This window comes from Hypanus sabinus, chromosome 9 (genome assembly GCF_030144855.1).
Source record: "Hypanus sabinus isolate sHypSab1 chromosome 9, sHypSab1.hap1, whole genome shotgun sequence".
NCBI lineage: Eukaryota > Metazoa > Chordata > Chondrichthyes > Myliobatiformes > Dasyatidae > Hypanus > Hypanus sabinus.
This window is the reverse complement of record NC_082714.1, coordinates 82,002,740-82,017,111: the sequence shown is the minus strand read 5'-3', so window position 1 is coordinate 82,017,111 and position 14,372 is coordinate 82,002,740. Positions and strand designations below refer to the sequence as shown.

The following is a 14,372-nucleotide window of genomic DNA, read 5'->3' as shown; positions in this document are numbered from 1 at the left end:
TCAGGTAGATTTTTGACCTCACAGCCTATCTTGTCATGACCCTGCACCTTTCCATCAACCATTCGGTTCTTGAACCAACGGGCACAACCCCAATCGCTACCTCAGTGTAACAACACCGCGACCACTTTGCATTAGAGTGTAGTTTTTTTTCATGGCGCTCAATCCAGCGAGTCTGAGGCGGATTTTGGGAAGACAAACCAGAGTAGGTCTGGAACACTGCAGTAGCGTGGCATTTAGCACGATGTTATTAAAACTTGGGGCAGAGTTCAGAGTTCAATTCCACCGCCATCGGGAAGGAGAAGGCGTTTGGCACACTGGCGCACGTAAGGGTTGGGGTGTGATATTACAGTTGTGTAAGACGACTGGAGGCTGCATCTGGAGTAAAAATGTCCTGCTCACCCCGTGATAGGAAATACATCATTCAGCTGGAAAGACAGCAGACAAGATCCACGGGGGTGTTGCCAGAACTCAGACTGAGTTACAGGGAAGGTTTGAGCAGGCTGGGAATGGAGTGTAGGAATCTGGGAAGAGTGACTAATAGAGGGCATAAAATCTCGAGATAGGGTGAATGCACACAATCTTTTCCCCAGGCTTGGGGAATCAAGAACTAGAGTCCACAGGTTGAAGGTGAGAGGGGGAGAGGTTTAATAGGAACCTGGGACAGCTTCTTCACCCAGAGGGTGGTCAGTAGATGGAACAAGCTGCCAGAGGAAATGGTTGTGGTGGGTACATTAACAACATTTAAAATACACTTAGGGATGATTTAGAGGGCAAATGCAGGCACTGGGACTAGCTTGAATTGACATGATGGGCCGAATGGCTGTTTGTGGGTTGGGCTGTATCCCACGTTAGATTGTATCACAGGCTTTCACCTACCTTGTGCCTCCTGCACAGGCCCACTGTCGATGCTCCCTCCATACCCTGACCTTGAACAGAAGGGTGGTGCCCAGCCTGCGTCGCAGTGACAGTTGTCGTTGCTGTTGCAGACCTGCAGAGGAGGACAGGAAGATCCCAGTGAGAGCGGGGCAGCCCTGGTACTGTTCCTAGTCAATGAGGGCAGTTTCTCCACACCTCTCTTGCTTCCGTGGTCCCGAGTCCCTCCCACTGGAGGCTCCCAAGGTCATAGAAACATTGAAAATCTACAGCACAATACAGGCCCTTCAGCAGCACTTAATTCCACAGGTCAAGTCCAATGCAGGCGTGGACGGTGGGGTTGAATGGGAAAGGGTGTGGTCCCATTGGGAGTGTGGACAGTGGGAGTGAATGGGAAAGGGTGTGGTCCCATTGGGAGTGTGGACAGTGGGAGTGAATGGGAAAGGGTGTGGTCCCATTGGGAGTGTGGACGGTGGGGTTGAATGGGAAAGGGTGTGGTCCCATTGGGAGTGTGGACGGTGGGGTTGAATGGGAAAGGGTGTGGTCCCATTGGGAGTGTGGACAGTGGGAGTGAATGGGAAAGGGTGTGGTCCCATTGGGAGTGTGGACAGTGGGAGTGAATGGGAAAGGGTGTGGTCCCATTGGGAGTGTGGACAGTGAATAGCTCAGAAGACGAGGGTTGTCCTTCTTCAAGGGGATTCCCACTAGCTCTACTGCCCAGACAGAACCCCCTCCCTCACCGGGCAATCCCATTCTGCGTTGGGATAGAACAACTTACTCCATGGTTGTTACACTTGCTCAGGCACTGTTCCACCCCAAACACAGCCACGTCCTGGCACTTCCTGTCAATGCAAGCCTGGAGCAGAGAGAGACAGAAATTCTTGGAATTAGTATCATGGAGATACCTGCACCAGGAATCGGACTTGTGCAAAAGAGAAACAGACCCTCCTGCCCAATTGGTCTATGGCAATCAAAATGTCCATTTGCCTATGTTTGGACCATATTCTACACCTTTCCCCTCCACGTACCATCTAAATGTCTTTTAAATGTTGTTAGTATACCTGCCTCAACCATTTCCTCTAGCACAATGTTCCAAATACTGAAAAAAGTTGCCCCTTCTCTCCCCTCTCAGCTTAATCCTGTGTCCTTCAGTTCCTAATTCCCCAACCCTGGGGAAAGTGTGCTTTAACCCTATTGTTGCCCCTTATTATTTTATACACCTCTACAAGGTCACCCCTCAGTTTTCTACACTTTGAGGAATATAGTCCTTGCCAGTCTAACCTTACCCTGTAACTCAGGCCCTCGAGTCCTGGCAATATCAGGCTGAATATAGTCACACAGAACCATAAGACCGCTTCTCCCGCAGCCTACCCTCCTCACTCCCCCTCCCGCAGCCTACCCTCCTCACTGCCCTCTCCCGCAGCCTACCCTCCTCACTCCTCCTCCCGCAGCCTACCCTCCTCACTCCCCCACCACAACCTTCCCTCCTCACTCCCTCCTCCCGCAGCCTACCCTCCTCATTCCCCCTCCTGCAGCATTCCCTCCTCACTCCTCCTCCCGCAGCCTACCCTCCTCACTCCCCCACCACAACCTTCCCTCCTCACTCCCCCTCCCGCAGCCTACCCTCCTCACTCCCTCCTCCCGCAGCATTCCCTCCTCACTCCCCCTCCCGCAGCCTACCCTCCTCACTCCCCCTCCTGCAGCATTCCCTCCTCACTCCCCCTCCCGCAGCCTACCCTCCTCACTGCCCTCTCCCGCAGCCTACCCTCCTCACTCCTCCTCCCGCAGCCTACCCTCCTCACTCCCCCACCACAACCTTCCCTCCTCACTCCCTCCTCCCGCAGCCTACCCTCCTCACTCCCTCCTCCCGCAGCATTCCCTCCTCACTCCCCCTCCCGCAGCCTACCCTCCTCACTCCCCCTCCCGCAGCCTACCCTCCTCACTGCCCTCTCCCGCAGCCTACCCTCCTCACTCCTCCTCCCGCAGCCTACCCTCCTCACTCCCCCACCACAACCTTCCCTCCTCACTCCCTCCTCCCGCAGCCTACCCTCCTCACTCCCCCTCCCGCAGCCTACCCTCCTCACTCCCCCTCCTGCAGCATTCCCTCCTCACTCCCCCTCCCGCAGCCTACCCTCCTCACTCCCCCTCCTGCAGCATTCCCTCCTCACTCCCCCTCCCGCAGCCTACCCTCCTCACTGCCCTCTCCCGCAGCCTACCCTCCTCACTCCTCCTCCCGCAGCCTACCCTCCTCACTCCCCCACCACAACCTTCCCTCCTCACTCCCTCCTCCCGCAGCCTACCCTCCTCACTCCCTCCTCCCGCAGCATTCCCTCCTCACTCCCCCTCCCGCAGCCTACCCTCCTCACTCCCCCTCCTGCAGCCTACCCTCCTCACTCCCCCTCCCGCAGCCTACCCTCCTCACTCCCCCTCCTGCAGCATTCCCTCCTCACTCCCCCTCCCGCAGGCTACCCTCCTCACTGCCCTCTCCCGCAGCCTACCCTCCTCACTCCTCCTCCCGCAGCCTACCCTCCTCACTCCCCCACCACAACCTTCCCTCCTCACTCCCTCCTCCCGCAGCCTACCCTCCTCACTCCCTCCTCCCGCAGCCTTCCCTCCTCACCGCCCTCTCCCGCAGCCTTCCCTCCACACTCCCCCCTCCCGCAGCCTACCCTCCTCACTCCCCCACCACAACCTTCCCTCCTCACTCCCCCACCACAACCTTCCCTCCTCACTCCCTCCTCCCGCAGCTTTCCCTCCTCACCACTTCTCCCACAGCCTTCCCTCCTCACTCCCCCCTCCCGCAGCCTACCCTCCTCACTCCCTCCTCCCGCAGCCTTCCCTCCTCACCGCCCTCTCCCGCAGCCTTCCCTCCTCACTCCCCCCTCCCGCAGCCTACCCTCCTCACTCCCCCTCCTGAGCATTCCCTCCTCACTGCCCCTCCCGCAGCCTACCCTCCTCACTCCCCCCTCCCGCAGCCTACCCTCCTCACTCCCCCTCCTGCAGCATTCCCTCCTCACTCCCCCTCCCGCAGCCTACCCTCCTCACTCCCCCTCCTGCAGCAATCCCTCCTCACTCCCCCTCCCGCAGCCTACCCTCCTCACTCCCCCTCCCGCAGCCTACCCTCCTCACTGCCCTCTCCTGCAGCCTACCCTCCTCACTCCCCCTCCTGCAGCCTTCCCTCCTCACTCTCTCCCGCAGACATCTCTCCCCACCGCCCCCTCCTGCAGCCTTCCCTCCCCACTCCCTCCTCCTGGTCTTCCCTCCTCACTCTCCCTCCCGCAGCCTACCCCCACCACAACCTTCCCTCCTCACTCCCTCCTCCCGCAGCCTTCCCTCCTCACTCCCCCCTCCCGCAGCCTACCCTCCTCACTCCCCCTCCTGAGCATTCCCTCCTCACTGCCCCTCCCGCAGCCTACCCTCCTCACTCCCCCCTCCCGCAGCCTACCCTCCTCACTCCCTCCTCCCGCAGCCTTCCCTCCTCACCGCCCTCTCCCGCAGCCTTCCCTCCTCACTCCCCCCTCCCGCAGCCTACCCTCCTCACTCCCCCTCCTGAGCATTCCCTCCTCACTGCCCCTCCCGCAGCCTACCCTCCTCACTCCCCCCTCCCGCAGCCTACCCTCCTCACTCCCCCTCCTGCAGCATTCCCTCCTCACTCCCCCTCCCGCAGCCTACCCTCCTCACTCCCCCTCCTGCAGCAATCCCTCCTCACTCCCCCTCCCGCAGCCTACCCTCCTCACTCCCCCTCCCGCAGCCTACCCTCCTCACTGCCCTCTCCTGCAGCCTACCCTCCTCACTCCCCCTCCTGCAGCCTTCCCTCCTCACTCTCTCCCGCAGACATCTCTCCCCACCGCCCCCTCCTGCAGCCTTCCCTCCCCACTCCCTCCTCCTGGTCTTCCCTCCTCACTCTCCCTCCCGCAGCCTACCCCCACCACAACCTTCCCTCCTCACTCCCTCCTCCCGCAGCTTTCCCTCCTCACCGCTTCTCCCGCAGCCTACCCTCCTCACTTCCTCCTCCCGCAGCCTTCCCTCCTCACTCCCCCTCCCGCAGCCTACCCTCCTTACTCCCCCACCACAACCTTCCCTCCTCACTCCCTCCTCCCGCAGCTTTCCCTCCTCACCGCTTCTCCCGCAGCCTACCCTCCTCACTCCCTCCTCCCGCAGCCTTCACTCCCCCTCCCGCAGCCTACCCTCCTCACTCCCCCACCACAACCTTCCCTCCTCACTCCCTCCTCCCGCAGCTTTCCCTCCTCACTCCACCTCCTGCAGCCTTCCCTCCTCACTCTCTCCCGCAGACTTCTCTCCCCACCGCCCCCTCCTGCAGCCTTCCCTCCCCACTCACTCCTCCTGGTCTTCCCTCCTCACTCTCCCTCCCGCAGCCTACCCTCACTCCCCCACCACAACCTTCCCTCCTCACTCCCTCCTCCTGCAGCTTTCCCTCCTCACCGCTTCTCCCGCAGCCTACCCTCCTCACTCCCTCCTCCCGCAGCCTTCCCTCCTCACTCCCCCTCCCACAGCCTACCCTCCTCACTCCCCCACCACAACCTTCCCTCCTCACTCCCTCCTCCCGCAGCATTCCCTCCTCACCGCTCTCTCCCGCAGCATTCCCTCCTCACTCCCCCCTCCCGCAGCCTACCCTCCTCACTCCCTCTCCTGCAGCATTCCCTCCTCACTCCCCCTCCCGCAGCCTACCCTCCTCACTCCCTCTCCCGCAGCATTCCCTCCTCACTCCCCCTCCCGCAGCCTACCCTCCTCACTCCCCCTCCCGCAGCCTACCCTCCTCACTCCACCTCCCGCAGCCTACCCTCCTCACTCCCCCTCCTGCAGCCTTCCCTCCTCACTCTCTCCCGCAGACTTCTCTCCCCACCGCCCCCTCCTGCAGCCTTCCCTCCCCACTCCCTCCTCCTGGTCTTCTCTCCCCACCGCCCCCTCCTGCAGCCTTCCCTCCCCACTCCCTCCTCCTGGTCTTCCCTCCTCACTCTCCCTCCCGCAGCCTACCCTCACTCCCCCTCCACAACCTTCCCTCCTCACTCCCCCTCTGCAGCCTTCCCTCCCATAGCATTCTCTCTTCAATCCCCTCCCACTGTGCTCCCTCCTTACCTCCTTCCTCACTGCCTCTCCCACAGCACTTCCTCATCCCTGCCTCCTCCCACAGTGCCCCTAACTCGCCAATGCTCCCTCAGTACCCCTCTTGCCTCACCATCCCCACTACCCCTCCCTCAATGGCCCACCCTCACCCCTCTCCCCCACCCCCCGTACCTTGCCCTGCCCACACACGGTGCCGGGCATGACCAGGGCAGGGTCGGCGATGTCGTCACCGAGGTTGAAGTGCGTGCCTCGGCAGTTCACTTCCAGCTCGCCCTGCCGCACCTTGGTCACCAGGATCTGAGCGTTGGAGCCCAGCACCGGCCGGTCGCTGCCCCCCTCGCATTGCAGCTTCCCACACCGGCTGTCCCTGTGGGGCGAGGGAGGCGGGTGAGGTCTGCCCAAAGTCTCCCCCCTCCCAGCCCTCGCCCAGCCGCGGAGGGGGAAGAGATGGGGGTGCCCGGGGTGCTGGAGAGGGGGAGAAGGTCATCCATGGTTGGAGTGTAGGATCGGGAGATCAGGTCAGAAGGAAAGGAATGGGAAGGGGAAATGGAGGGAGTCGGGGAGAGGAAAGCTTGCGGTTAGATGATGAAGCGGGAATCAGAGGGGAAGATGAGGGGCAATGGAGTTTGATCTTGGGGTAGGAGCTGAGTGTCGGGGGTCAGAGGAACAGAGCGAGAGGGAAGAGTTGGGATGGTTGTGAGGCGACAGGATCTTCCCGAGGATAGAGTGGATTTCCAGGGATCAGAGATTAGAGGGGGACTGGAGGTGACGGGTGGAAGTTCAGAGAGTAGGATCAGAGGTCGAATGGGAGAGGTCAGGGGTGACAGAAGGGGAATGTCAGGGGCCAGAGGAGGAGAATGTATCATCAAAAGTATGGTCTCCAAGCTGTAAGAGACATATTCAAGCTCAGTTCCTGCTAAGATTTTCTGGTGAAACAGGGGAATCAGGGGTTAGGCGTCAGGAGTCAGATGGTGGAGGGGAATGTTGGGATTGGAGGTCAGAGGCATCGGGGGAGGGGGAGGAGACCGGAGGCGTCGGGAGGTGTATGGAGGATGTGAGGGAGTGACCCATCCCCCACCGGTACTCACTCCACGGAGCAGCGGAGGAAGGTGCCGTTGGGCGTATCCCCGCAGTTGCCGTAGATATCGCCCTTGGTGTTGATGGAGAAGCAGATGTCGGGGGCCTGGACCGAGCCTGGGGAGGGAAGGAGCCATCACCAAGGTCATGGGGCAAATCCACAAGAACCCCCTCCACCTTCCAAATACCATCCCTCCAACCTCCATTCCTCTCAACCCCACCCCAACTCATCCCTCTAGCCCCTCCTCCCCCTCATCACTCCAGCCCCTCCCCCCTTATCATAAACACTCCTCCCCAACTCATTCCTCCAGTCTCCCCCCCCACCCCCGTCAACAGCCACTCTTCCTCTCCAGCCCCCAGCCCAGAGGCTGGGCTCACCTGGACCCCAGAGGACCTGGCACTGGGCCGGGAGAGTGAGGCAGGCTCCGTTGTAGCAGTAGGCCGTCCCCCCATCACAGGACAGGCCGTTGCGCAGGAAGACGTTGGGCGGGCAGTAGGGCGACAATCCCGTGCAGTACTCAGGGAGGTCACAGTCCCCCAGGGGTGGACGGCAAAGGGTGGCTGCTTTCTTCAGCTGAGGGTGGACAAACAGAGAGAAGATGTCACCTGGCAATGCAATAAGGCCACTCGCCCCATCTGGCCCTTCCTAGCCTACCCACAATTCCTTGAGCACATCCTGCGCGGGATCCAGTCTGCACAGAAACAAGCCCTTCGGCCCAGTATGTCTCATTTCCCTGTCCACAGTTTCCCATGCATGGGGGTCGAGGAGTATGTGTAATGGGGTCAGAGGGCTGCTCACACTCCAGCTCCCACTCATGGTGGGGCCCGTGTCCTGGAGACCATGGCAAATTCATTCCCCAACACCACCAATTCCCCCCACCTCCACCGAGGTGCTACCTCTCCGCTCAGGCCAAAGCACACACCCCACACCCCTGACAATGGGCAATGCATAATGTACCCCCAACCTCATGGGATCTCCCTCAGCACCACTGTGAGCAAGATTGGGACACAGATGTTGGGAGAAAGGGAATGGAGGTAGCCAGGGGTGGGGAGTGGTGCAGTAAAGTGGGCTCCAGTTCCAGAAATCTTCCACTCCAACTCAACTCATGTCGTCGTGGTTCACCTGTCTGAGAGACATCCGCTGTACACCAGCTCTCCTGCCATAAAGGATGAGGAGGACACAACCCCAAACCAGTCCTTCCCTCATCATGGGAATGAAAGGGCTAACACATGAAGGGTGTTTGACATCTCTGGCCTGGTGCTCGATGGAATTCAGAAGGATCAGGAGGGGAATCTCAATGTGGATACTGAAAGGCCTGTATAGAGTGGATGCAGAGAGGATGTTTCCTATAGTGGGGGAGTCTAGGATTGGAGGGCACAGCCTCAAAATAGAGGGACGGCCATTTGGACAGAGATAAGAAGGAATTTCTTCAGCCAAAAGATGTGAATCTGTGGAACTCATTGCCACAGAAGGCTGTGGAGGCCAAGACGTTGGGTAAACTTAAGGCAAAGATTGAAGGGTTCTTGAGTGATAAGGAGGTTAAGGGGTTTGGGGGGAATGGGGTTGACAGAGAAACAAACTCGGCCACGATAGAACAGTGGAATAGAATCAGTGGGCCAAATAGCCCAATTCCACACCTCTGTCTCATAGTCTAATCTTCAATGGTTCCTCCAAAACCTCCCTCCCTGACATCATCTCTGCCACATGGAGGGAAGGAATTCAAAATGGCAGACAAGGGGTGACCAACAAATGCTGGTCTTGAGAGCTCTTGGGAGGGTGGGGTAGCCAGAAAGATCCCGTGGGCTCTCAGTTGGGGAGCAGGGAAACTGGAAATGTCCCTGTGACTCTCGAGGCATGCAACTCACAAGGGGACAAACCCGGCAGCTGTTCCTACCTGACAGTTTTCGCAGCAAGCTCCATCGGAAGAACACTGGGCACCGGGCACCAACTTGCAGGTGGTGGCATTGCAACAGGGGTCCCTGCACTCCTAGGAGAGGGGGAGACAGGAGGCCATTACAGACATCCCACCCCGCAAAAACTCATTTCAGGGAGGTAGCACCACCACCCCCATCCCTCACAACCCCATATCCCACCACCCTGGCCAACCTCCAAGGGAGTTTGAATACAGGACATTTGATTATGAAAGAACACATCAATTTATTTGATCACATATTGAAACTATTTACGAATACATATACATACAATTTTGCAGCCAAAATTCAGCATTAGAAGTTTGCAAAGAAACATCCAAACAAGCCTGTTGCATTTTTGAAACAAGTCTTTTGGACTGATGAAGTTAAAATAGAACTTTTTGGCCACAACGTGTGTATGTTTGGAGAAAAAAAGGGCGCAGAATTTCATGAAAAGAACACCTCTCCAACTGCTAAGTGTGGGGGTGGATCAATCATGCTTTGGGCTTGTGTTGCAGCCAGTGGCACGAGGAACATTTCACTGGTAGACGGAAGAATGAATTCAATTAAATACCAGCAAATCCTGGAAGCAAACATCACATAGTGTGTAAAAAAGCTGAAGATGAAAAGAGGATGGCTTCTACAACAGCATAATGATCCTAAACACACCTCAAGAGGACTTCCTCAAGAGATGCAAGCCTTGGCCTTGGCCCTCACGGTCCCCCCACCTAAACATAATCGAAAATCTGTGGATAGACCTCAAAAGAGCAGTGCAAGAATCTCACAGAACTAGAAGCCTTTTGCAAGGAAGAATGGGCGAAAATCCCCCAAAGAAGAATTGAAAGATTCTAAGCTGGCTACAAAAAGCGTTTACAAACTGTGATACTTTCCCAAGGGGGAGTTACTAAGTACTGAAAGTGCAGGGTGAACAAACTTTTGCTTCAGGCCCTTTTCCTTTTTTGTTATTTTGGAAGTATAAAAGATGGAAATAAAAAAATATTCTTGCTTAAAATATTAAATCAATGTGTCATCTTTACCTTTATGCCTTTTGGAAATCAGGTCATCTTTTACTAGCTTAGCTATTCACGGTATCAGAAATTTTGACCAGGGGTGCCCAAGTATTTGCAGCCTAATAGCTAAATGCTAATGCAAATAGCTTTTCTATTTCTTTTGTAAACTTTCCTTGTACTGTGATGTGGCTTGCTGGGCAGATTTTGCCAGAAGTCTCAACCTCATAGCAGTCTGAATTTGTTAATTTTGCAAGACATCAGATTCACAAGTGTTTTGTGAGACAGCTGGCTTCTGAAATGTGTCCTAATGTGACGCACCATGCTGAATGCCCTTTCTACGTCACAATTAGAATTTGGCAGCACCAGAAGCAGCTTCATCAACTGGCAGAGGTCTGTGAATCTCAACTGCCCTGTGCTCACAGATTTTACTTTGGACAGCTTCCCCCAGAACCTGGCAAACTTTTGTAGTTTGGCACCAGTGCTTCAAGGTTGGTTACCTTTGTTTGTTCCTCCAAGGAATACAGTGTTTGGGAATACAGAGTTTAGGAATATAGAGAAGAGAGAGCAAGAAAAGGGGTTGCGATGAAATAATTAAGAAAGCAGGAGTTTGGCCTGTAGGCCATCAACAGAGTAGCTCCTTAGCAGCTAGCCAGCTAGTTTAAATAACGTTAGCTGTGCTAATGAACGAATGACACCTGTTAAACTCACCTCAACATGTCTTTTACAGTCATTTAACCCACCATGGGCAAGAAAAGTCACTGTTGCAAACAGTGCAGTGAGCAACACTGTCATTATCTTTGACCTCTATTAGGCAGGAGTACACTTTAGTGTAGTCTGGGGTGAAGTACGTTTTATATTTTCTTTTTTTGGAACACTCTGCCATGGCGCTGCAGGACACTAAACCGAACTGATGGACAATGAAAGAGAGAGAGAGAGAGAGAGAGGTCGACTGTAAAGCCCGCCCACAGAGAAAACTGATAGGCTACTTAGCACAAAGAGTGACCAATCAGGATGCTCTCTCTGTCACTCGCTCACTATGTCTGTCGCTCTCTCTCTCTCTCACTCTCAAAAAAAAATCGATTTCCAGGATATTGTATATAATTTGCGGAAATCAGGGAGCCGTTATCAATATGCGGGAGACTCCCAGAACTTCTAGTAGGGTTGAGATGTCTGCCATTACATTGCCCAGGTCACTGCGGCCTACATGGTCACCATGGTGACAATGAAGCCTGGCATGGCCAGAAACACTGATCACGGGTCCTCGCCAGTGCCCCTGATTAAGGTCGCAGCTCTTGTATCCTCATCCCTCCCCTGACTTCTTTTTTTGAAGAAAATTTGGCATGACCCCTCACCAATTTTTACCGATGCACCACAGAAAGTATCCTGTCTGGAGTATCATGGTTTGGTATGGCAACTGCTCTGTCCAAGACCACAAGAAACTGTAAGAGTTGTGGCCTGCACTCAGTAAGCAGCCAGCACAATATAACATCTGCCCACCCCAGGTATTCTCTCTTCTCCCATCAGACAGAAAATACAAAAGCCTGAAAGCATGTACCAGCCACCAGGCTCAAGGACAGCTTCTATCCCCTTAGCAAACTCTTGAACACCTCTCCTACACTAAAAGATGAACTCCCGATCTCCCATCCTCCCTCGTTGAGGCCCTTACACTTTATTTATCTGCCTGCACTGCACTCCCTCTGTATCTGTGACACTCTTTACTGCATTTTGTTTCACAACAGGTTCTGCAGATGCTGGAAATCCAGAGCAACACACAGAAAATGCTGGAGGAACTCAGCAAGTCAGGCAGCGTCAATGGAATGGAATAAACAGGTTGATGATGGGTCTTGGCCTGAAATGCTGACCGGTTATTCCCCTTCGTAGATTATGCCTGACTTGCTGAGTTACTCCAGTATTTTATGTGGGATTCTGCATTCTTTTTACCGCTGTACTACTGCAATGTGCTTACAGTATGCATGGACCAGTCTGACAGGTTGGTACATAAAAGCTTTTCACTGTATCGAGACGTGACAGTAATAAATCAATTGTCAACATCTTCCAAATCCGAGACGTCCACCCACAGGCCCATCCCCGATTTCTGCCACACTGCCACCGTTGGCACCTCACATGGAAACCACTCGTCCTGAGGTTCTCCCCTTGCCCAAGACAATGATAACCAACAGAAAATCCCCCGGAGAGTCTGAAATGTCAACTGTCTGTTTCCCTCCTGACCTGCTGAGCTCCTCCAGCAGGTTGTGAGCATTGCTCTAGATTTCCAGCATCTGCAGAATCACTGGGCGAGGTGTCTCTTTGACTGCCTGGAACTAAAACCAGCCCACGAGGTTGCTCCCCCCCCACCCCCCAGCACTCACATCTGCCAGCCCACAGTCGCACTCCTCGCCCTGCTCCAGGTAGAGGTTGCCGCACCTCTGGTCCCCGACCAGACTTCCAGAGGTGGGGAAGTTGAAGAGGCACATCGCCTCTCCGTGTCGCAGGCTGTGCTCCAGGTCGCTCCGACTGCAGCTGCTGAAGACCTGGCCTGGGAGGAACCTGCCAACGAGATAGAGGCCTCAGATCTCTCACCGGGGTGGTGCAGTGCTCCCTCCACACTGACCCCCTCCCTGCTGGTACTCCCAAAGCTCTCCCTCCCACGGCACTCCCTCCTTCACCACCCCTCCCAGCAACCATCCAGGCTCCCTCACTCATTCCCTCCTTCCACACTACCTCCTTGCTGTCCCGGCCACAGCATGCCCTGCCTCAGCTCTCCCTCTCTCCTCGCCACTTCTCCCCAGCCTGCCCCACCCCTCCACAGTATACGTACCCCGTGGACGGCTCCATGATACACCCGCCCAGTCTCCGCGGATTCTGACAGTCACAAAGCCGGTCGGCTGTATCGTGGCTGATGCCCAGGTTGTGGCCCAGCTCGTGGGCAACCGTGGAGGCCACAGCCAGCACACTGACAGAGTGGTCCTGAGGCCAAGGAAAATACCATCAGGGCTTTATTGCAGAACTCTAGAACATCCAATACCTCCCACCCATTCCATTCGCTGTAGGCCAAAAGCTAGCTCCTTCTCACAATGTGACTCTTGTAGAGTAATCCCCAGGGAAAAGGTGACATCTGTCCCATTCTGCAGCAGACCCAATCCTGGACTCTTCCTGTCACTCACCCCCGGAAACCATTCCTCTCCGATCAGTGTGACTGATTCCAACTGCGAGGACACCGTGGCTGCTCACAAGCATCCCCACATCCCTCACCATTTTACCCTCTGGTCCCCGAACGGGAAGCACACCCCTGCTGTAACAAGAGATAGCGCATATCCCCTTGAGCCACCAATTCCGTGCTGACCACCAAATACTCATCGACAGTGGAAAGTCTGCGCGTGCAAGAGCGAGCCACTGCACGCTGAGTTCTGGTCACCTCTCTATAGGCAGGGTGTGGAAGCTTTAGAGAGGGTGCAGAGGAGATTCACCAGGATGCTGTCTGGATCAGACTGGTTGGGCAAATTAGCAAAGAAAGATGAGATGTGGCTTGATAGAGGTGCAGAAGATTATGAGAGGCACAAATATCGAGTCCTATTGCCAGGGCAGCAACGGCCAACACCCAAGGACATCTGCTTAAAGTGAGTGGAACAATGCTTAGGGACGCCAGAGGTAGTTTGCTTTTCGATTTTACACAGAGTGGTGGGCACCTGGGGTGCACTGCTGGAGGTGCTGGTAGGGGCAGAATCATTTGGGACATTCAAGAGTCGCTTTGACAGAAAAATGGAGGGCTATGGGGTGTGTAGGAATGAAGGGTTAGATTGATCGTGGAGTAGGTTAAAAAGGTTGGCACAACATTGTGGGCCGAAGGGCCACTGTTTTATGTACATTGATCCCATTGCACTTTTCCCAGATCCCTACCACCTCCCATCGTGGGTACCAGAGCACCAATGTCTCCCTTCTCCGGAACTCTCCCAGTAAACCTTGACCTCTCCCGTGAGTTTCTCAGTGCTGGAGGACGCACTCAGTGCCCTTCAGACAACTAGGCCTCAGGGCCACGTCCCAACATCCCCTCTCTCTCACCACGGTGACGCCTCCTGAACGATCCTTAGAGCACATGGAACTTTGGGATGCCATGCCAACTGTTTCACCCGGAAACGAGCTCCCTCTGGGGGGGTGAAAAGAGAATAAAGTTCTCAAGGAGACTGCCTTGTTCAACATTAAGACAGAGTAGACAGCCTGTATCCTTTTCCCCCAGAATCAAAGTACCAGGGTACATGCATTTAGGATGAGAGGGGGAGTCTGATGGAGATGTGGGCAAATTTGTTTTTACTCAGAGAGCAGCGGGTGCCAGGAATGTGCTGCCAGAGGTTGTGGTGGAGATATCTGTTAGACAAACCTGGGTTGCTTTCTCTGGAGTGTCATAGGCCGAGTGGAGAC

The 14,372-nt window shown here is 55.7% G+C and overlaps 1 protein-coding gene across 1 annotated transcript in view; it reads right to left on the bottom strand.

Annotated features, from left to right (window-relative positions):
* LOC132399533 (disintegrin and metalloproteinase domain-containing protein 12-like) overlaps positions 1–14,168 on the bottom strand; it is a 59,197-nt gene extending 45,029 nt beyond the window's left edge. Inside the window, exons 1-9 of the mRNA XM_059979999.1 lie at positions 14,016–14,168; positions 12,775–12,923; positions 12,326–12,503; positions 8,931–9,023; positions 7,414–7,609; positions 7,047–7,152; positions 6,130–6,325; positions 1,652–1,729; positions 877–988 (exon numbers count right to left, since the gene is read on the bottom strand). Coding sequence (XP_059835982.1) covers positions 877–988; positions 1,652–1,729; positions 6,130–6,325; positions 7,047–7,152; positions 7,414–7,609; positions 8,931–9,023; positions 12,326–12,503; positions 12,775–12,923; positions 14,016–14,153 — 1,246 coding nt within the window. The 5' untranslated portion in view covers positions 14,154–14,168. The remainder of the gene's footprint in view (positions 1–876; positions 989–1,651; positions 1,730–6,129; positions 6,326–7,046; positions 7,153–7,413; positions 7,610–8,930; positions 9,024–12,325; positions 12,504–12,774; positions 12,924–14,015) is intronic.
* Positions 14,169–14,372: the final 204 nt, after the last annotated feature.